The sequence below is a fragment of the Chiloscyllium punctatum genome, chromosome 45 (assembly GCF_047496795.1).
Source record: "Chiloscyllium punctatum isolate Juve2018m chromosome 45, sChiPun1.3, whole genome shotgun sequence".
NCBI classification, from domain to species: Eukaryota; Metazoa; Chordata; class Chondrichthyes; order Orectolobiformes; family Hemiscylliidae; genus Chiloscyllium; species Chiloscyllium punctatum.
In genome coordinates, this window is record NC_092783.1 from 46,721,286 (window position 1) to 46,744,451 (window position 23,166).

The window sequence follows — 23,166 nt, forward strand, 5'->3', positions numbered from 1 at the left end:
GAGAGATTGGACAAGCTTGGCTTCTTTCACTGGAACGTTATAATAGGAGAAGTGGCCTGATAGAAGTTTACAAAATTCTGTGAGGCATGGATTGTGATTGGATGGTCAGAGCCTTTTTTCCAGGGTAGTAATGCCAATTACCAGGGGACATAGGCTTAAAATAAAAGAGGGGATAAGTTTAAAGGAGATGTGAAAGGCAAGCTTTGTCTTTACTCAGAGGCTGCTGAGTGCCTGGAATGCTCTGCCAGAGATGGTGGCAGAGGCAAATACAATAATAATGTTTATGAATGTTTCAGGGTCATTATGTTCCTGCTACAGCGAAAGGTAAAGCTGGTAAGATTCGAGACCAATAGATGAATAAAGATTGAGATTCTAGTCAAGAATTAAAAAAGATCAGTATATTAGATATAGACAAGTGAGTTCAAATGGATCTCTTGAACAGTATAAAGAGTCTAGGGACATTCTCAAGAGGGAGAGTAGGAAGACAAAGAAACACTATGAAATAGCACCGGCAGATAAAGCTAAGAATAATCCAAAGAGATTCTACAAGTATATTAACAGCAAGAGAGCAACTAGAGAGAGAGAGAGTAGAACCCCTTAAAATTTAAAGAAGCCATCTTTGTGTTGGACCTCAGAAGATGGGGGAGATATTAAATAAATATTTCGCATCAGTTTTAACTGTGGAAGAAGAATTGGAGGCTAGAGAGCTCAGGGAAATAAACATTGATGTTTTGAAAACCGTTCAAAATACAGAAGAGGAAGCACTGGAGATCTTAGAAAATATAACGGTAGATAAATCTCCAGGACCTGAACTAATGTTCCCCAGGATGCTGTGGGAAATTAGGGAAGAGATTGCAGGGCATCTTGCAGAAATATTTGCATCATCTTTAACAACAAATGAGGTGCCAGATGACTGAAAAGTGGCTAATGTTGTGCCTTTGTTAAAGATGGGATGTAAGGAGAAGCCTGGAAACTTTAGATCTGTGAGTCTGAGTTCAGTGTGGGTAAGTTGTCAGAAGTGATTCTGAAAGACAGGATTTATATGCATTTGAAAAGGCAATGAATGATTCGGGATAGTCAGTATGATGAGGGAAATCGTGCCTCACTAATTTGATTGAGTTTTTTGAAGAAGTAACCAAAAGATTGATGAGAGCAGAGTGGTAGACATTGTTTACTTAGACTTTAGTAAAATCTTTGACAAAGTTCTGCATTGTAGACTAATTAATAAAGTTAGATCACATGGGATTCAGTGAGAGCTTGCCAATTGGACACAAAATTGGTTCAATGGCAGAAGACAGTAGTGGTGGAGACCTGTGACCAGCAGTGTTCCATGGGGATCAATGCTGGGTCCACTTCCATTTGTCATTTATATAACTAATTTAAATGAGATTATAGAAGGCATGTTTATTAAGTTCGCAGATGATGGCAAAATTGGTGGTAGAATGGACAAGTGAAGAAGGTTATCTAAGATCTTGATTAATTGGGTCAATGGGCTGATGAGTGGCAGATGGAGTTTTGTTTGGATAAATGCAAGGTCTGCATTTTGGTAAAACAAACAAGGGCAAGACTTATACAACTTAAAGGAGGGCCTTGAGTAGTGTTGTAGAGCAGAGAGAGTGTTCAGGTACCTAATTCTTTGAAATCGCACATAGATAGGGGAGTTAAGGCAGCATTTAGCAAGCTTGCATTCATTGCACAGGCCTTTGGAGTTGAGGAGTTGGGACATCATGTTGAGGTTGTATAGGATGTTGGTGAGGCCTCTTCTGGAATACTGTGTCCAGGTCTGCTCACACTGTATAGGAAAGATATTATTAAGCTAGGGAGGGTTCAGAAAAGATTTACTAGGATGTTGCCAGGACTGGAGGGTTTAAGATACAAGAAGAGGCTGCCTAGGCTGGGACTTTTTTCAGTGTAGCGTACGAGGTTGAGGTATTGACCTTGCAGAGGTGCATAAAATCATGAGGGATATAGATAAAGTGAATGGAAAGTTTTTAATTAGTTGAGATGGGGAATTTCAAGACTAGGGACAGATTTCTTAAGGCAAGAAGAGAAAGATTTAGTTTGGGATTATGGTCGGTATGGACTGGTTGGACTGAAGGATCTGTTTTCATGCTTCAGTACCCTCTGAGCATTTTGGCAGATATATGAATAGGTTGTAAATAGCGGGATATGGACTGAGAGGGGTAAAAGGTTTTTAGTTTAGAAAGACACTGTGTGTCACCGCAATCTTGGTGGGCCGAAAGGCCATTCTTGTGCTGTACTGTACTATTCTTTGTATCATTGAGACAAGCAGGGGCAGACTTATTTCAAGTAACTGGCAAAAGGATCATTAACAACACTAGGAAAACTGCTTATGAAGCAAGTGGTTACGATCTTGAATACATTCCCTGAGAAAATAGTTTGAGACAGCTTCAACCGAGGTATGCAAGAGGGATTTGGATTATCATCTGAAAAGATAAGAGTGCAGGATTAAGGAAAGGATACGAGGGAGTAGAATGAAATAAAGTACTCCCATGCAAAGCTAATGGATCAAAAAGTCCTCATTCTACACTGTAACAATTCTGGAGATTCATTTTAATGTCACAAAAATAAAGGCCAAGCATAAGATGTGGAGATTTAGTCTTCAGAAGTATAAAACCAAATTATGACCAAATTTGAATCGTAAGGAAAAGCCAGTTTTCCACCTTCCACCTCTGATTTGACCTAGCAGCTGCTAAACAACCCAGGGGAAACAAAGATTTTCTCAGATCAGAGGACAGCTTCTTGAACTCAGAGCTGCCTATTATTGGAGGAGGTGGTGAGTTAGGAAATGGTTTAGTTGGTGAACAATATAAGCAATCTCTGTGGAGAAATCTATTTTCTACAACAACAAAAAATGCATGAAAGCAGAATGCAAGGAGGAGCAAACAGACCAGTTGCAGTCTGAAAAAGAAACCAGATCAAAAGTGGTCAGCATCAAAAGTGGACAGTTGGGAGCATAAAAATTTCCAAGGATGTTTCTGGAAAGGTTAGGAGAGCGAGTGAGAAATAAATAAATAAGGAGAAACGAACAAAGAACGAAATGTAGGAAAAATAACAGATTGGCTGAAAATACAGATTGTTCAAATTTATTTACACATATCCTTAATACTAATTAATGAATTAAATGATTGTTTATCTAAAATCTTTATTTCGTTCTTTTACTTAACGTCTGTAGTGTCGGACACTGCTTTCGCATCATGAAGAGAGATAATATGGTACAAACACAAGTACATTTTTGATTAAACTTCGCTATCCAGCAGACAGCTTTGACTCAGCTCACCAAAAGCTAGTAAAAAGGTGATAAGTAAACAAGAGGAGATTGCGTCAAACAGAAGCTTCAGTACTTAACTGCATCATTTCATGTATAGTGGCAGGTACAGGTGCTCCATCTTGCACTAATCTTTCTACTGAAAAGCCACAAAAGAGAATACTCTCGATAAGGGCAGATTACTCATTCCTTCTCATCATATGAATGCTGACTGTTTGTAAGTATTTGCTTGGCTTGCAAAGGTATACAAAGACCATTATGGTCTCATAGTCTTTACTGAAATGGCATCAGCAAATAGCTCACATACTTACTGCTCTATTCCAACTAAATCCTACTTTGGGTAAAAATAAAAACTTAGCTCAACACGAGAGAATACCCATCTTATCAAGATTCCTGTTACACCAATAAACTCTGCACAATCTGAAAATGAGAGCTTTACAAACAAAGCAAATGCAATAAATCCTTAAAAAGTTCACAAACCAAAGAAACTACCCAAATATAATCACAAGTCAAGTAGAATTATGTCACCTGCAGAATGTAGAAACAGGCCATTTAGTCCAACTCGTCCATCTCCATGTCTGAAGCTTAGACAAGTCTCCTCCCACCTGATGTGACCAAACTCATCAGGCATGAACTTCTATTCCCTTCCCTGTCATGTATTTACCTAGTTTACTAGCAAATACATCCATGCCTCTTCCTTCAAATTCTCTGAGGAAGCATGTTCATGGTCTAATCATTTCCTCAATGAACAAGTTTCTCCTGAATTCACCACTGGATTTATTTGCGGCCATCTTCTAGTTATGGCTCTCCATTTTGGTCTGCCTCACAACTGACAACATCTCATAAACCAAGCCTATTGAGAGCTCTCATGATCTTAAGGGATCCTAAACAGATTGCCCATCAGTCAGAGCTTTCCTGGAAAAGCAGCCCAGGAAAGATCAACATACCCTGAGAATTCTAAATTGACAATTTCAGCATCATTCTTTGAAAATATCAGTCCAAAATGCCAAGAGGATTTTCCTGATTGCCTGCCAAACCTTCCTAGGAAACTGGGAGAAACTACAGAAATATAAAATCAGTGGAATACCCATCAAACACATAACAATTCTTTTCAATTCTACAGCCAGAGACACAAATTAGTATAAACTAAATGTAGTCACAATTACATACAAGGATATTGAGACAGAGTTCAACAGTTGACTTTTAATATGCTTTGAATATTCAAAGTGCAGCTTGCATACTGATTCCTCGTACTCACCATCTTGTGCATCTTTCATCTTGGTCTTCTCTATATTAGACAAACAGGAGGCTGGAGGAACACAGCAAGCCAGGCAGCATCAGGAGGTGGAGAAGTCAACATTTCAGGTCTAACCCTTCTTCTGACTTCCCTACCTCCTGATGCTGCCTGGCTTGCTGTGTTCCTCCAGCCTCCTGTTTGTCTAATATAGAGAAGACCAAGATGAAAGATGCACAAGATGGTGAGTACGAGGAATCAGTCTGCAAGCTGCACTTTGAATATTCAAAGCATATTAAAAGTCAACTGTTGAACTCTGTCTCAATATCCTTGTATGTAATTGTGACTACATTTAGTTTATACTAATTTGTGTCTCTGGCTGTAGAATTGAAAAGAACTGTTATGTTCTTGACGGACATTCCACTGATTTTATATTTCTGCAGATTTCCTCCAGTTTCCTAGGAAGGTTTGGCAATCAGGAATATCCTCTTGGCATGTTGGACTGACATTTTCAAAGGATGATGCTGAAATTGTCAATTTAGAATTCTCCACGATATATTGATCTTTCCTGGGCTTTTTTTCCAGGAAAGTGCCAACAGTCACAATGTTAGATTGATTACACAAAAGCATCTAAAGTTGTACCAGCTTTGAGGTTAATGGTTACTGCACCAGATGCATCTCAACCAAAGGTGTGATTCACTGAGTATGCCACATGCATGAGCTCATGGTTGATGCTGGGAAATGCAGTGCTAACGTAAACTGATGGTAACATTCAAGAAACGGCATGACTTTAAGGAAACAATTCTGCATTCATTTCATAATTTACAAAGAGTTCAAAGGATGGAAAATATCACATTGGCACTTTGAGGTAGAGTAGAGAAAGCTAACTCTGCACCCATTGTTTGCATCTGTTCTCAGACATTGCTGAATATTTACGTTGGGTGCTCAAACTAAATATGTGCAACTCAAGAAACACTCAAGCAGCTTGATACCATCCATGAAAAAGCAGTCCACTTGATTGGTGCCCCATTCTCCACCTCAAATAATCATTCTCTCTACCACCAACAGTGTGACTCAGTGGCACCAACGTGTACCTTCTACAAAATGCACTGCAATAACTGACAAGGGTTCTTTTTACAGCACTTTAAGTTTCACCTTTTGAATGGTCCACTCCAATCCACAACTCATCCTGACTTGGAACTTTGTTGCTGTTGCCTCACTGTCGCCAGGTCAAAATCCAACAGCACTGGGAATTTACTGACACCTGAAAAATTATAGAGGTTTAAGGAGACAGCTCACCACCACCTTGTGAAGAGGGTTCGGAGATGAGCGATCCACACTGGCCTTGCCAGTGATATTCAAATCCCATTAATAAACTATAGACAGCTCTCATTTTTCCCTCTGACATCCCTGGCCTTTCCTCTCCCCCCATCCCCCTCCTTTCCCCAAGCCATTGGTACACCTCCACCAACCATTGATTATACCACAGAATACTGCATCCACTTCTGGTTGCCACATTATCAAGCATACAGAGAGGCTCTGGACAGGATACAGAGAAGATTCATAAGGATTATAGCAGAAATATGTACACATATCGTGGACAGGCTGGCTCTCTTTTCAATCAGAAAAAGGGCTTAAGGGGTGAGGTAACAGGGCTCTTTAAGACAGTAGATACAAATATAAAGGATCTATCTCGTGGGAAGAACATAACTAGAAGCCATCAATGTAGGACAATCACAGGACATCCAGGAAATTCAGATGGAGTTTCCATATCCAAATAGTCATGAGAATGTAATGCTCCTTTAGAAAGGGCTTGAAGCAAATAGTATTAATACATTTAAAAGGAAACCAAGAGAGCTTGAGAGAGAAGGAAATGGAAGATAACAATGATAGATTTAGATGAGGAAAGAGAGAAGGAGGTTCAATTGAAGAATAAATGTTGGTATGGACAGTTTGCATCATATGCTCTATTTCAGTGCTGTTAATCCTCTGATATACTGAATCTACATCTATCCCGGTAGTGCATTTAAATGTTTGTTGCCTTAAAAGATTTTTCCATGTGTTTTCTCTGGTTCTTCTATCAATAACCTTAAAATGTGGCTTTCTGTTTAACACTTCATCCACTGGAAACATTTTTCCTCAATTGACTCTATCTGACCCTTCATTGAGTATGGGTGTTTGTAATCAATGTTCTCGGAGCCTTCTCTGCCATAAGGGAGAGCAGCCTCAACTTCGCACTTCTATCTAAGTAATTGGAATCTCTCACGCTTGAAAGCATTCTCAGAAAATTGTTTCTATACCCTCATCCATGCTTTCACGTCCTTCCTAAAATCTAACATCCAGAGTAGAAACAATACCACAGCAGGTGTGTATTGTATCAGTGTAATACAACCTCTCTTCTCTAGCACCATAGCCTCTTTATTATTATGACTCTGATGGGAAAAAGCTGTTGAAAATCAAATCCAACTAGTCAATAAAATGTGAGAGTAATCTGATGCAATTACAAAGATTATCAGTTTGTTTCAATTTACACTGCAGTGTAGAACCAAAATAAATTTCAGAAAATGCCTCAATAAACTCAAAATATTTCATTTATTTAAAACAAACTTACTTGTTACATTAATTGGAGGGTAACACAAGGGGAAATAACGAGTGGGGGGGGGGGGGGGAGTAATGAAAGAGAGAGAGAGCGAGAGAGAGCACGAGCGCAAAAGAGAGAGTGAGAGAGAGATTGCCCTCCCATCAATGTCCTTTCAACTGCCAACACTACCAAAATAGAAACCAAATATCCAGAGGTGTTGCTGCTATGTAATGGAAGTGCACATCCTAAATTTTTTTTTCGTGACTCCGTCAAGCCCTTAAGGCTCTTGATGTAATCTCATCTCTTTAAAAATGCTTTTTATTGTCTTGCTTTCCAAACCCATTTGCTTTTCCAGTGCCCAACAGAAAGAAAACCTGAATTTTCATCAGCTTTTTCAAAGAAATCACATCATAAATTTTTCTTCAAGTCAGTAATGTCCAGAGTTTTATTTCCCAATTTTAGTAAGTATTTGTAATATCATAAAGCAAGGAACCCAGCATTATTAGCTGCTGTGTTAAACTGCCACTTTAAAAGATTTGCGCAGAAACAAAGCCAGTTTCCTTCCTTTTTCTCTTCTTGCACCGCCTTTAAAATTGCAGCATTTATGATGGAGTGGTTCTCATTTTTAATCACAAAGTATCTCCTCACTTTTCTCCATGTTGCATTTCACCTGCCATGTGTTTGCCCATTGCACTGGCATCCTCTTGAAATCTGAAGTCGCCTTCCCTCTTTTCTACATTTGCCAAGCTTCTTGTTCATCTACTAATTTCAGGATCATATCCTGTGTGCTTAAACCCACAGCGAAATTGAAAAGTTTAGAAACCTGCAATATATTTGATTCACCACAAAAAGTTTCTTTTCTATCCTTTAGCCAATATTTACATCCATGCTTTTAATGACCTTTTATTATGCAGGCTTCAATTTTTCTAACAAGCTGAATATGTCGCATATTATCAAACACCTTCAGCAAGTTGACATTCACAACATCAATTGCATAACTTCCATTCACTACCTATTATTTCCTCAAAAACTCAAACTAGTCAGTAAACATGACTCTCTTGTTAACAAATCACTGCTGGCACTTGCTTATTAGTCCAAATTTGTTCAAGCAGTATTTAATTTTCTCCCAATTTATTGTCTATGAATAAGTTTCCTCATTGGCAATGTTAAACTTGTAATGTCCAGTTTATCCTTTGTAAATCCAGCAATTCTCTGACTTCAGAGCTGAGGGAGGTTGGAAGATGAACCTTTCAAGCATTAATCACAAAATCTGTTTTCTAAACATTAAATTAATTTAAACACTCCATCTATTGTTCAGTACAGCAACGGCTGGGTTAAAGCTATGTATTAAATTATCAATGAACATATAGAGAGAGAAAACAGATATTCTGTAATTTTGTAGTGATAAAAGCAGCAGCAAATGGGGCCAATATTTCTTGATGTACACTCGAAATAAATCTAAAAGTGTAATTTATTTTTGCCGCAGGAATACAAATGTGGATATTATTTAAACTTCATTACATTATATTGTTGCATAACTAGTTATTGCCACAAGATCTTCCCACTGTGGAATAAAATGTAGCAGGGAGCTAGTCATGTAATATTTCACTTCAGAAAAATAATGTGATTCAATGGTAGCTTGGTCAACGTCAGATTGCTATTCGTAACAGCTACTGTCATAGTTGACAACTTCTTTGGATTTCGACATTGCAACATGCTAAGGAAATCCTGTACGTGCAAAGATGTCGTCATTTGTCTGAGGCTATCACTGGAGAACCAGTCTCCTCTTTAGAGGCTAACATACAAGATCACACTATACCAGTTGGTTTAACCCTTAAATAACATCAATAAGACACATTAGCTGGTCACTATCTCATTGCAGATCCTGAAATCTCGGTTTGCACAAATTGCCTACTATGTTTCTTACATTACAACAGAGACAACACTTCACAAAGCGATTAATTGGCACCGAAGTTCTTTGCATTAGTTTGTGGTTGCAAAAGTTGCCATTTGAATGCAAGTTCCTTCTCTGTTCTTCTTTAATGCAAATATTTCTTCAGCATGATTTGTAAAAGTCTGATTCATTTTCAGCGTACCCAAAAGATAACAATTTGCATTCTTGAATTCTCATCCTATATCATCATTCTGGTCGATTTCAGGAGATAAAGATATGACTCAAGCTCCCCACCAAGCCATAGAAAGCAATATGAAACAGGTAGAATCTGAATATTTTTCTAGTAATTAGTCCACATTGATAATGTTCTTGAAATAAAAAACCACGAACGCTATTCAACTTACGACTTGTATTATTCCATGATGCAAGAATCCATTTAGCTTGTGCAGTCTGGTTATTAGTAAAGATATATTGATCGGTTGTGGACTAAACTAGTGAGTGAAGAAATTGCATTCAATGCATTGCAGTTTTCAAACCCTCAGAAAGTTCTAAAGTATAGCCACTTCTGTACACTGCAAATCATACTTATGTCAGCTATAATCATCTTTAGAAGCAATAATGCTATGTGCTGAATTCCACCTCAGGCCTCGAGCACAAATATCTATGTCAACGCTCTAATGCTGTACTGAGGGAGTGCTGCATTACTGAAGGTGCCATATTTCAGATGAGATGTTAGATCAAGATGAGGTCTGCCTTCACCACTGGATGTAAATGTTCCCACTGCATTGTATCAAAGAAGAGTGTGGAGTTCTCTCTGGTTTCCTGGTTCCATACTTATTCCTCAACCACTGCAAGAAATGGATCAAACAGCCTCATTCTGTCTGATACAGTGAGGCAGGGAAAGAGGCTTATAGCACATTTAAAAGCTGAGGAGTAATGGCAACAATGCTGTCAATGTTCACCATCATTACACCATTGAAGCTGGTAGCAATCTCTTGAGTCCAAGTGTGTATGAAATATGGCAAAATGTTCAGAAGCTGTTGTCAAGTGAGTCCACACTTCTTCAGCGGGTGTGTGCTGTTGAGGCTCCACAGACTACAAGCAATGGAGAATCTATGAACTGATTAAAGTTACCACTCTAATGCAGTTATATTCACTGAAAATCCTTGAGAAGTCAATACACTGGTTGGATGAGGTGCAAGTTGGTTCTTAACAGTGTACTAACTTCCTAAATACTAATAAACATATTCACTGACCTGACATTTTTAAATGTTTATCTTCCTCTCAGCCTCTATCTTCATCTAATCAGAACCATTTAGTCTGTTATCTGAAAATGTAAGTTAAGAGTGAAAGCTATTAAGTGCTGGTTCGCTGTGGGTGATACCTCAGTGTGGTTCGTTACTTACTTGTTTGCTGACCTAACTACTGCCGGCACTATGGAGACTTGGTACTAGATTTACACAGCACTGGGCAAAGGGAGGTCCAGACCAGACAGATCACTAAATCTTGGTGAAAAGTTTGCTTTGAGGTCACCATTTCTCAACTGGTGAGGTCACAATCTAGCCCAAGGACTTCAGCCTTCCCAAAATTGAGTAAGACTCCAACATACCATGTACAAATCCCAATAGCAGGGACTAATAAACATATCAATTTCACATATGGCTTTCTAGTTTGGAGCACTTCATTTGTAGCTTATCATCATGTGAATTTTTAATCTGTCAACCAATCAGGTTTGATTGTATTTGATTTGTAGTTATAGAATTTTGTTTAGCACCTTCAATAATGACAATGATTTATGCATAGGAATGATGCTTAGTGAGGCCTTTAATACAGAGGAAAAGAGCAGCAACATAAAATTAAATTGGGAATTCACCACTGCCCATATACAGATGTATACTGAAACAGGCAGCTTTGTTTTCCTTGTAGGTGCATGGTATGTAATCTCGGTGTCTGTAAACTAATAGCTTGAATGTAAATAAAGGCTCAAATATTCACTTAATCGCATGGATCTGAGTTTTGACACAGCAAAGTTAGCAGAAATCAGTATAGTTAATTTTCACAAATGCCTTTTCATAGACAAGTGCTAGTAACCAAAAAAACCCTCTACAACAGACACATAGGAGATTACAGTAATAGAACCTACTTCAAAATTCATTTTCTTGAATACAATTGAGGGCCTTTTTGAGATTTTGCTTTATAACTTCAGCCCTCTGCATCTTTGTTTCTTCTTTAACCTTGTGTCTCAACAGGAGTTGATTCACTACCGAACTGAATTTTCCTTAACTAAATTCATAAATATTTCTGTACCTTGCTGTAGGAGAACTTACCATTCCATCACTATCAGTAGGCACTTCTTTCCCTGATACAGATTCTCGTAGACATCTACAATTCGGACAATATGAGTACAACCAGATGCTCGCCAGTGTAGGTCGACTTCTCGTCGGGCTTTCGGACAGTCCTGCAACATCTAACAAGGGGAGAAAGTAACAGTAAGCAAAAGGAGAATTCTACTGTTAAAAACGGGTACTAAAATCAATTAACCTGTTGCAAATTTGAGCGGGAATTTGATAGAGAGACTCACACTAATTTAGATGTTTCACCTTGAACAAAATCAACTGGTACCTTCCCTTGTGACTTGCTGAGCAGCTAATAGCAAATGGCTCACAAACACATACACAACTGTCCTATTTCAGCTGGAATGGCAGCAGAGGTCAGTCACTCCTGATTATTACTCGCAGCTCATTGTTGGAAGTGTGAATAGAATGGTTAAAGCACAGGAGGAGGCCATTTGGCCTTACAGGTCTATGCTGGATCTCTGAAGCAGCAATTCACCAAGAGCTACTTTTCTGGCTTCTGCCTGTAACACTGTACATTCTTCTTTTTCAGATAATAATCTAATTCCCTTTTGAATGTTTTGTTTGAACCTGCCTTCAACACACTCTCAGGTAACACTTGTCAGATCCGAAACATTTGCGGCATCAAAATAGCTTTTCTACCTGTCACCACTGCTTCTTTCACCAATTATCTTAAATCTGTATGCTCTGGTTCTCAATTCTTCCAACAATGGAAAACGCCCTATCACATGTACTCTGTCCATTTGAACGCCTCTTTCAAGTCTCATCTCAAATTTCAGTACACCAAGGAAAACAGTGTCAACTTGTCTAATCTTTCTAAATAGCCGAAGTTCATTATCTCTGGAAACATTATTGTGAACTTTTTCTGCACCCCCCTCTGATGCTTTCCCATCATCCTGAAGTCAGGTAAACAGAATTCAACATTCCAGTTGAAGCTGACCCAGTGTTTTGTACAGATTTGACATAACACCCTTGCTTTTGTATTCACTATCCTGTCTACTAAGCCCAAGATTTTGTGTAATATATTAAATGCACCCTCAGAAAAACTCTAATGATTTAAGCACATATTGTCACTCTGGTCCTGCAGCATCTTGAAAACTGTACCTTTTATTTTATATTTTATCACTGTGTGTTCTTCCTCCCAAAATGATCCATTCTACACACCTCTGCACTAAATGTCATTTAACCATTCATCCCAAAAATGTGCCCAGGTCTTTTTCAAATTCTACACTATTACCCTCATGGTCCATATTAGTTCCAAGTTTTGGATCAACAAAAATGTTGAAATTGTGACTTTGTACACCAAGGTTTAGGTCATTAAAAAGGTACATTAGAAAGTATCCAAGTTCCAATGTCAAATCCCAATGAACTCCACTACAATCAACAAAAACAAATCATTAAGCATTAACAGTTCTCTGCCACTCTCACAATTTTATTTCCATATTGTTCCTGGCTCTTTTATTCCACCAGGTCCAATTTTGTTCACCAATCTGCCACATGACACTTTATCAAATACCTTTCGAAAGTCTGTGGTTGCCACAGCAACATTACCTTCATTAACATTCTCTGTTGCTTCATCAGAAAAAAAACCAGTAAGTCAGTTAAACATGATTTGTTGTCAACAAATTCATGCTGACTTTAAATTATAATTTCTAAAATAAAAAGAAATCCCCTCCCGTGGAGACTAAACAAACTGGCCTTTAGTTACTGACACAACTTGTACATCCTTTCTTGAATAAGGGTGTAACATTTGCAATTCACCAGCCCTCTGGCATCATTACAGAGTCAAAGGAAAAGCAGGAAATCATGGCCAAAGTCTCTACAACTTCCACTCTTGCTTCTTTTAGTAACCTTGGATGTGCAGCATGTGGTCCTGATGCTTCACCATCTTTGAGGACAGACAACTAATCCAAAATGTTGTCCTTATCAATTTAAAATCCTTCAAGTATCTGAATTATCCCTTCCACCACGGTTTACACACCATCTTCTTCTTTGGGAGAAACAGACCCAAAGTATTAATCTCATAGCTCAGCCATGCCCTGCCCCCAAGCACAAAGCACCTTTGTCAATCCTTATTTGCCCCCTTTACTATTCTTTCTTTCTGCTTTTCTGATTTGTTTTTCATGTCTCCTCTGGCATTCATACCATTGTAATTTTGAAGAGAGTTACCGCCTGTTCACCCTTTCCCCTCGAAGTCACACATGCATGCAGACACACATATACACACACAGGCACTCTCTCACATTCATACACAAAGGTTCTCGCTCACTCTCAGACTCAAAGTGAACTTGGTTGTACACTGACACATTGCAATACCAACATTAGTTTGAACTTTGATTGAGGAAGGAGGAATCATGGAGCTACTCGCCAAAATACTTCCTCCAAGGATGAAGCCAAAATTCAAACTTTACATTAAGTAATTTTCACACTTTGCTTTTTGAATGATGTCTTTTGTGACAAGCTGTTGTGCCCTTTTCCACCATGAGAAGAAGCCAACAAAGCTCCAGAAGCTGTAGAGCATGACACTGACCATCCTAAATAACATCACCATTACATTACCCCAACACGCTGTGGTATGAGTCTTAGGAAAACCAGCGGTAACTGGAATTCAGTAACAGTCCACGCTAGGTACTTCCATTTCTAATACGAATCCTTATATTTGCCAACCTTTTAGATACAACTGCAAGTGGAGCACCTTTCTCAATAGGAAGGCCATATTACTGAAATGGAGAGTGAGAGAAATTATGATCAAGAACATTCACTGGAATAGAAACCAGTCCTGAGCCATTGTGACCTAATGAACAGTCCATTTCCATTGCATTTTAAGGGAAAAGAAAATTGGGGAAGACGTAAAATGGATATTAGGTAAAAACAATGACTGGTGATGCTGGAAACCAGATTCTGGATTAGTGGTGCTGGAAGAGCACAGCAATTCAGGCAGCATCCGAGGAGCAGTAAAATCGACGTTTCGGGCAAAAGCCCTTCCTGATGAAACATCCGAAACATCGATTTTACTGCTCCTCGGATGCTGCCTGAACTGCTGTGCTCTTCCAGCACCACTAATCCGTAAAGTGGATATTGACTACTTAGCACTAATACACTTGAACAAAGTCACTTGCTTTTCATCTCCATGTTGAGTCATAGAGATGTATAGCACGGAAATAGACCCTTCAGTCCAACTCGTCCATGTCAACCATATATCCCAACTCAATCTAGTCCCAACTGCCAGCACTTGGCCCATATCCCTCCAAACCCTTCCTATTCATAGACCCATCCAGATGCTTTTTAAATGTTGCAATTGTACTAGTCTCCACAATTTCCACTGGCAGCCCATTCCACACACACCACTCTCTGCATAAAAAAAGTTGCCCCTTAGGTCTCTTTTATATCTTTCCCCTCTCACCCTAAACCTATGTACTCTAGTTTTTGAAATCCCCCATCCCAGGGAAAAGACCTTGTCTGTTTACCCTATTCATGTCCCTCATAATTTTATAAACCTCTTTAAGGTCACCCCTCAGCTTCCATCGCTCCAGGGAAAACAGCCCCAGCCTATTCAACCTCTCCCGACAGCTCAAATCCTCCAGTCCTGGCAAATTCCTTGTAAATCTTTTCTGATTTCTTTCAAGTTTCACAACATCCTTCCAATAGGAAGGAGTCCAGAATTGCACAAACTTGACAAAGTTAAAAATCTTACAACATCAGGTGATAGTCCAACAGGTTTATTTGGAAGCACTGGCTTTCAGAGCGCTGCTCCTTCATCAGGAGGTTGTGGAGCAGGATCATAAGACACAGAATTTATAGGAAAAGATTGCAGTGTCACGCAAGTAAAATGATATATTCAACAAATCTAGATTGTTGTTAAGTCTTCCATCTTTTAGAATGGGTTACAGGTATTGACTCATTAATATGTAAATCACAGAACATCTTTTAAGTCACATTCTCAAGATAACTTAGGGTTTTATAAAAAAAGGTTACATCTCAGCTCAGACAATGCATTAAAGATGTGGGGTCAGAGCCTGTCTGTATCCAATCTTGAGTGAGACTGTTCTATTTCCAAAGTGGAATTTACAAAATATTACATGGTTTGCACTGACTGCCTGCAGATTGTGCATTTTTTGAGCAAAATAGAATGTACCTGCAAATATAGGTACTTCCATTTCTAATACGAATCCTTATATTTGCCAACCTTTTAGATACAACTGCAAGTGGAACACATTTCTCAATAGGAAGGCCATATTACTGAAATGGAGAGTGAGAGAAATTATGATAAAGAACATTCAAGATTGGATAGAGAGAGGCTCTGACCCCATACTTTTAATGCATTGTCTGAGCTGAGATATCACCTGCAAATTCACCCCATAGACTTGTATGCATGCATGACAGAGAGAGTGTGAGTGTGCAGGTGACTGAGTGTACATAAAAGAGTATGGGTTTGCGTGTGCGTAAGCTTAGTAAAGTGTGTGTGTGTGCGTGTAAGGTGAGAGAGGCGCACATGTTGAGACTTGATGAAACATTGAAATCCTTTATCACTTATTATCTTCAGAACTTATATAATTGTCTTATTCACATCATAAGACAATACCACCAAAGCACCGAGAAACAGACGGCTCACATTAGCACGGTTGAATCTACATTATAACTGGTATCTTTGTTTGCTATACTAACTAATGCTGCTTATTTAACATACTTCTTATTAGAAAGGAATTAGTTCCCTTTTCAAGAAAAATAATATTTTTAAACATAAGTGTGAAATGCATATTTGCAGTTAAGGGAACTTGCCATGAAAAAAAGGGCAAACATTAATTTCCAAGTGCCTATCACCCCATGCATGCATTAGCTCAAATTAAAAATGTCTTCCCCAACATCATTTTATATATGTCCTTTTTTAAGAAAAAAGAAAGCATCAATACTTAATAACAAGTACACAGCATTTCTGCTGTGTTATCTTGTAACTACAAATCTTTTTACCGTACTTAGGAAGCAAGTCAGGTAGTGGTCTGGGTTTAACACCCAAACCACGTAGGCATTTGAATTGTTGTTTCTGTGAGAATGGAACAAAGCCAGATCTTGATAACAGGTCATTCACTTTATTCCTTAACCCAACAGAGTTCTCAAGCAACAGAAATGACAACACATGCACAATCTCATCTCACCCACTCTCAACAAGAGTAGATCCTTATTATCCAATTGTGTACAAATTAGTCCCTAGGTGTTTGTTGCTTTTCATAAACTTGACTATCAAAAGGAAATAGTTCATGTTCACCATGGCCTGCTTGTCCTGAATGTTAAAATGGATCCCACAAGTCATCATTTCTCAATGGCATTTATTAAATATTAGGGGGGGGTGGGAGAAGGGAAAACCTTATTCCTAAACTGGTTGAATTATTTAGCCAGCTTGTTAAGTGGTATTCCTTTTCTATCGAGGACTGATTTCTAAACAGCCTGGTCCACAGGGTCAATGTGTTTCAGGTGTAATTCAGTTCTCATTAGGGAACTGTTGTTTCACTGGCTGGTTATGGTCTGTGTTACTCTTTTCTCTTTCACATAGAGAAAAGGACAATATTGATTTTGTCGCAGGGCTTAACCCTTACATTCAAGTTTTCTTTGTTTTTTGGATGTTTGGACTGAGTCCTTATGAGAAAATATATCTTACCAGATGAACTGGTCCTGTATGGGTAGGCCTGGCTCTTTGTGGGTGACTAGGCCTGTGTAAAGACTGAACACCTGTGTGTATGCGTGCTGGGAGGTGAGCAATTGTTGCATTCTGGAGTGGACCAAACCCCTGTGAGTTAACTGCACCTTTACAATTATCTGTGGTGGGGGAGAGTTGTTAGTACACAGGGTGGCTGGGGACAAGGTAGCTGATGGCGTTCTCAAAGGAAAGCTGTTCAGGGGATGGGTAGACAGCATGCAAGCTGGTGGGGGGACCTGGAGGAAAGTGGGCTGGGAGATGCCAGTCAGTATCTGGGTTGGGTGGTGCCAGGCAAATGATAGCATCCTCGTAGGGCAGGCTGGTCAGTACACGGGTAGGCTAAGCCAGGTGGCTGACAGCAGCCTGTAGAAAGGCCAACCAGGGGAGGCCCAGGCTGGGAGCCAGACAGCTGCTGGCTGGTCTGTCAGAAAGCTGGCCAGGGGAAAGTGTCAGTCAGTACGTGGGGTGGCTGAATACTGGATAGCCAACAGCCCGACTGTAGGAAAGCAGGTCTGCTGTGATTTGGTTAGTACGGGGGGTGACTAGGAGCTAGCGGCCGATATCTGTCCTGGAGGAAAGTGGGTTGAGGAGGGTCAGTCAGAATGCAGAATGGCCGGAGACCAGAAGGCCAACAACCAGCTCGTAGGAAAATGGCCTGGGGTAATCTGGCCATTATGCAGGGCAACTGGGAGCTGGGTGGTCAGCAGCCAGCCTGATGGAAAGCAGGCCTGGGGAGGGTCAGTCAGTATGCAGGCTGACCAGAGACCAGAGGGCCTAGACTGTCCTATAGGAAAGCTAGCCAAGGACAGTCTGATCAGTATGTAGTGTGGCAGGTTTCAAGTGCTTTTTTTAAAAATAGCTATATTGGGTCTGTGTTCTATGCACTGTTTCTGATTTGATTGCACTGTATTGCCTGTGATTGTCACTCCTATATTTGATGAATGGAAGTGGGATTTGAGGTTTGTCCTCATTTCCCTGAAAACTGGTTGAACGGTAGTGTTTGGGGCCTGGCTTTGCTCCTCTCCCTTGTAAATTGCTGTTTTTCTGTATACAGCTGTTAACATTAACTGTTTTGCAAATTTTATTTAATAAAATTATAAACAGGAAAAATAAATAACCAAAAGATAGGTTCTCGTCAGTTTAGGAGACTGACTCTGTGCTGGCTGGGCTACAGTCAGTGTTACTGTCAGTCTTGGATTTTTTTTGGGAGAACCCGATTCCTAAACTGGCTGGTTTACAAAGCCAGTTTCATTAACTGGTATTCTTTTTTTAATTGAAAAACTGATTTCTAAACTGCCTGATCTACCCAGTCAATGTGTTTCAGTTCTCGTTAGGAAACTGTTGTCTCACTGGTTACAGCCTGTTACTTTTTTTGTCCTTTTTAAAGTAAGGAGAATGTTGATTTTGTGGCAGGGCTTAGCTGTTACATTCTGGTTTTCTTTTGTTTTTTGCATGTGTTTTCACTTTGGCATTTGGCATGAACCCCTGTGAGAAAATACATCTTTCCAGGTGAGCGGTTCCTGTGGGCAGGCCTCAGTAAAGACTGAACATCTGTATGTGCTGGGAAGTGAGCATTTAAGTGTCTTAGAATTCAGGAGTGGACCAAACCAGAGTGTTAATTGTGCCTTCACAATGTACTGTGGGCCTGGTTCTGTGGATAAACCAGGCCTCTATGGAGACTGAAAACCTGTGTGTGTGTGTGCGTACGCTGTGGGGTGTGTATTTGCTGCCTTCAGGAGTGAACTCTGCTTACCGGAATGGACTCTGCATTTTGAAGAGAACTGTTTGTTAATGGACTCTGTTTGTTGGTAATTGACTCTAACTTGTTGCTTGTTCAGCTTATCACCTGCACTGTCTTGTGTCCCTGGGTCTGGCAGGCCTTACTGTGAGCTGGGAATCTTATAGGTCATCCCAAAAACTGTCACCCTGAGAGCTGGAGGATGGGTAGGCTGCCCTGTGAACCTGAAGGTGGATAGGCTGCCCTGAAAGTTGGAGAGTGGGGCACGGTCGGGTCTGTATTCTATGCCTTTAAAAATCTAATTGGACTATCTTATTTGTTACTGTTATTGTTTTGTGGTGACTGAAAGTGGGATTTAAGGTTTGTCCTCATTTCCCTGTAAACTGGTTGAAGGGTAGGGTTTGGGGTCTGGCTTTGGGGTTCCTTTCCCTTGTAAAATTGCTGTTTACTTGTATACAGCTGTTAATTGTTCTCAACTGTATTAGAGTCAGAGATGTACAGCATGGAAACACCTCTTTGGTCCAACCCGTCCATGCCAACCAGATATCCCAACCCATTCTAGTCCCACCTGCCAGCACCCGGCCCCTATCCCTCCAAACCCTTCCTATTCATATACCCATCCAAATGCCTCTTAAAATGTTGCAATTGTACCAGCCTCCCCCACATCCTCTGGCAGCTCATTCCATACACGTACCACCCACTGCATGAAAAAGTTGCCCCTGGGTCTCTTTTATATCTTTCCCCTCTCACCTTAAACTATGCCCTCTAGTTCTGGATGCCCTGACCCCAGGGAAAAGACTGTCTATTTATCCTATCCATGTCCCTCATAATTTTGTAAGCCTCTATAAGGTCACCCCTCAGCCTCCGACGCTCCGGGGAAAACAGCCCCTGCCTGTTCAGCCTCTCCCTGTAGCTCAGATCCTCCAACCCTGGCAACATCCTTGTAAATCTTTTCTGAACCCTTTCAAGTTTCACAACATCTTTCAGATAGGAAGGAGACAGAATATTGCATGCAATTCTAACAGTGGCCTAACCAATGTCCTGTACAGCCACAAAATGACCTCCCAACTCCTGTACTTGATACTCTGACCAATAAAGGAAAGCATACCAAATGCCTTCACTATCCTATCTACCTGCGACTCCACTTTCAAGGAGCTATGAACCTGCACTCCAAGGTCTCTTTGTTCAGCAACACTCCCTAGGACCTTACCATTAAGTGTATAAGTCCTGCTAAGGTTTGCTTTCCCAAAATGCAGCACCTCTCATTTATCTGAATTAAACTCCATCTGCCACTTCTCAACCCATTGGCCCATCTGGTCCAGATCCTGTTGTAATCTGAGGTAACCCTCTTTGCCATCCAAAATTCTAAAAAAAACGGAAATTTAGAATCTCCTCACTCGAGGGAACTGACTCTGTACTGGCTGGGCCAAGTCAGTATGTTAATGCTGCTGTTGGTTTCTACTTTTGGGGGGAAACCAGATTCCTGAACTGGCTGGATTATATAGCCAGTTGAACTGGTATTCCCTTTTCTATTGAGAACTGATTTCCAAACTGCCTGATTTGCCCAATCAATGTGTTTCAGGTGTAATTCAGTTCTCATTAGGAAACTTGTTTCACTGGCTGGTTACAGTCTTGTTACTCTGTACCAGCCCTTTTCTCAATGTGAGAGAAAAATGTTGGGTTTTTTGTGGCAGCACTTAGCCCTTACATTCTGGCTTTTATTTTGAATGTGTTTTCACTTTATTTTGGTGTTTGGACTGAGATCCTGTGAGAAAATACATCTTTTGAGATAAGCTAGTCCTTTTGTGGGTGACCAGGCCTCTGTAAAGACTGAACACCTGTGTGTGTGCTGGGAGGTGAGCAACTGCTGCATCCTGGAGCAGAGCAACTAGTGAGTTAACTGCATCTTTAAAATGTACTGTTTCTGAGAGTGAGCCTGGTTCTGTATGGATGTGCCAGGCCTCTGTGTGTTGTGGAGTGTGCAATTACTGCCTTCAAGACTAGATTCTGCACTCAGCTGTGTATTGTATTTTTGGCAATGGACTGTGCAGTTTAGAATAGATTATTTCTGACAACGCACTTTATATACAGGAGTGGACTCTGTACTTGGGAATGGACTCGACATTTTGCAGGGTGTTTGGTTTCTGTCTTGTTACTTGTTGGGTTTATCACTTGCACTCGTGTGTCCTGGAGTCTGGCAAGCTTTACTGTGAGCTGGGAGGCTCATAAGGTGTCCCAAAAACCTATCACCCTGAGAGCAGGAAGGTGGGTAAGCTGACCTGTGAACCAGGCCACCCTGATGTTGGTTGCCCTGAGAGCAGGAAGGTGGGTAGGCCATTCTGAGAAGGGGTAATTGGGACGGGCTTTCCTAGAGTTGGTTGGAAAGTGTCAGTGTGGCCGACAGCCAGGAGCTGTGTAGGGGCAGGCCAAGGTCTGGAAGGCTTGTGGGCTGCCCTGCACACTATTGTCCCAATGAAGGATACGGGCTGTCCTAGAGGTAGCCAGAACGCATCAGGGCAGGCCAGATGGTGCCTCGGGGTGGATGAGAGCCAGGTGTATGTAAAGGGCAGACAGAGAACCAGAAGGTGGGTAGGCCGTCCTCAGCGCTGACAGCCTGCCCCGGGTGACCTTGAGGTGGCTGGAAGGTGCGAAGGGCGGTTAGAGAAGCCTGAAGGTGGGTAGGCAGTCCTGATCGCTGTCATCCTAGGGTGGTTGGGGAAACAGGATGGGCTGTTCCAGAGGTCGCCGGAAGGGGCATGAGGGTGGACTGCCTTAGAGTGGTCAGAAGGTGGGAGAGACTGGAGAGGCTTGCTGGGTTCCTGGAGGGGATCTGTATTCTATGCACTTTTTTTAAAAATCCAATTGGACTGTATTGTATATATTTGTTACTGCTTATTTTGCGATGACTGACTGGAAGTGGGATTTAAGGTTTGTCCTCATTTCCGTGAAAAATGGTTGAACGGTGGGGTTTGGGGCCTGGCTTTGTTGCTTTTCTCCCTAGTAAATTGCTGTGTCTCTGTATAAGGCTGTTAAAGTTAATTGTTTATAAACTGCACTGTTTAATATAACATAGGAGATTGAGAGCATTCTCATTCTAGGGACTGGCTCTGAGCTGTCTGGGCCCTTTAACTGTGCACATTACATAAAGGGGGTCTTGGTGACAGGATACCAGCCTCTCTGTGCAGTTATTTCAGTTCCCTTACTGACTTAATCTGTCTTGAATATACTGAACAATCCAACTTCTACGGTTTTAAAAAAAAAGTACCCTCAGACAAAATTCCTCATCTTGGTTTTTAAGTGGGTGACCCCTTACTCCGAGATAATGTCCTTTTTAGTTGCAGACTCTTCCATCAGGGGAAACGACAGCATCTACCCTGTTCTAATAACGCTAGGCAAGATGTCATCTTCATGAAGCCATGCTAATTCTACTTATGCATTTCTAAATGCTCTGCTATTACATCCTTTTATAATAGAGGATAATGCTTTCCAAATGACAGATGTTATATTAAATGTCCTGCAAGGTTTGTAGCTCAGGTTGAGGTTTAGGGTGTAGGTTTGCTCGCTGAGCTGTAGGTTTGATATCCAGACGTTTCATTACCTGGCTAGGTAACATTAGTGGCGACCTCCAAGTGAAGCGAAGCTGTTGTCTCCTGCTTTCTGTTGGGAAAGGAATGCCATCCGAGAGAGTTCCACCCGCGAACAACTGTACTTCCTGCATGAACGTTTAAGAAAACAGGTACTGCCAAAATGTCTCCAATATCACCAGGAACCCCATCCAGGAGAAAGATATAAATAGAAAGCAGGAGACAACAGCTTCGCTTCACTTGGAGGTCGCCACTGATGATGTTACCTAGCAGTGTAATGAAATGTCTGAATATCAAACCTACAGCTCAGTGAGCAAACCTACACTCTAAATTAAATAGCCTATAGCGACCTATGTATTTGACTCTTCCACTTTTGGAATGAGGGTGTCCCAGTTCTCTGGGAGTTTCCAAGAATTGATGGATTAGTGGAAGATTATTAATAGCACATCTATCTCTGTGGCTGTTCTTTTAAATATCCTAAGATGCAACTTAGCAGTTCTGGGGATCTATCACCTTTAGGACAAATGAAGAACAAGGAACCTTACAGCACAGGAACAGGCCCTTCAGCCTTCCAAACCTGCATCAATCCAGATCCTCTATCTAAATCTGTCACCTATTTTCTAAGGGTCGGTTTCCCTCTGCTCCCTGCCCATTCATGCATGTCTAGATACATCTTAATGACGCTATCGTTCCTGCCCCTACCACCTCTACATGGCATTCCAGGTATCCACCACCCTCTGTGTGAAGAACTTTACACTTCTATATCCCCTAAACGTCTCCCCTCTTACTTTTGAACTCAT

At 40.7% G+C, this 23,166-nt stretch overlaps 1 protein-coding gene across 2 annotated transcripts in view; it reads right to left on the bottom strand.

Annotated features, from left to right (window-relative positions):
* LOC140467360 (MAP kinase-activated protein kinase 2) overlaps positions 1-23,166 on the bottom strand; it is a 232,221-nt gene that overhangs the window by 62,179 nt on the left and 146,876 nt on the right. For both annotated transcript variants that reach the window (XM_072563667.1, XM_072563668.1), the window contains exon 2: positions 11,326-11,465. In XM_072563667.1, coding sequence (XP_072419768.1) covers positions 11,326-11,465 — 140 coding nt within the window. The remainder of the gene's footprint in view (positions 1-11,325; positions 11,466-23,166) is intronic.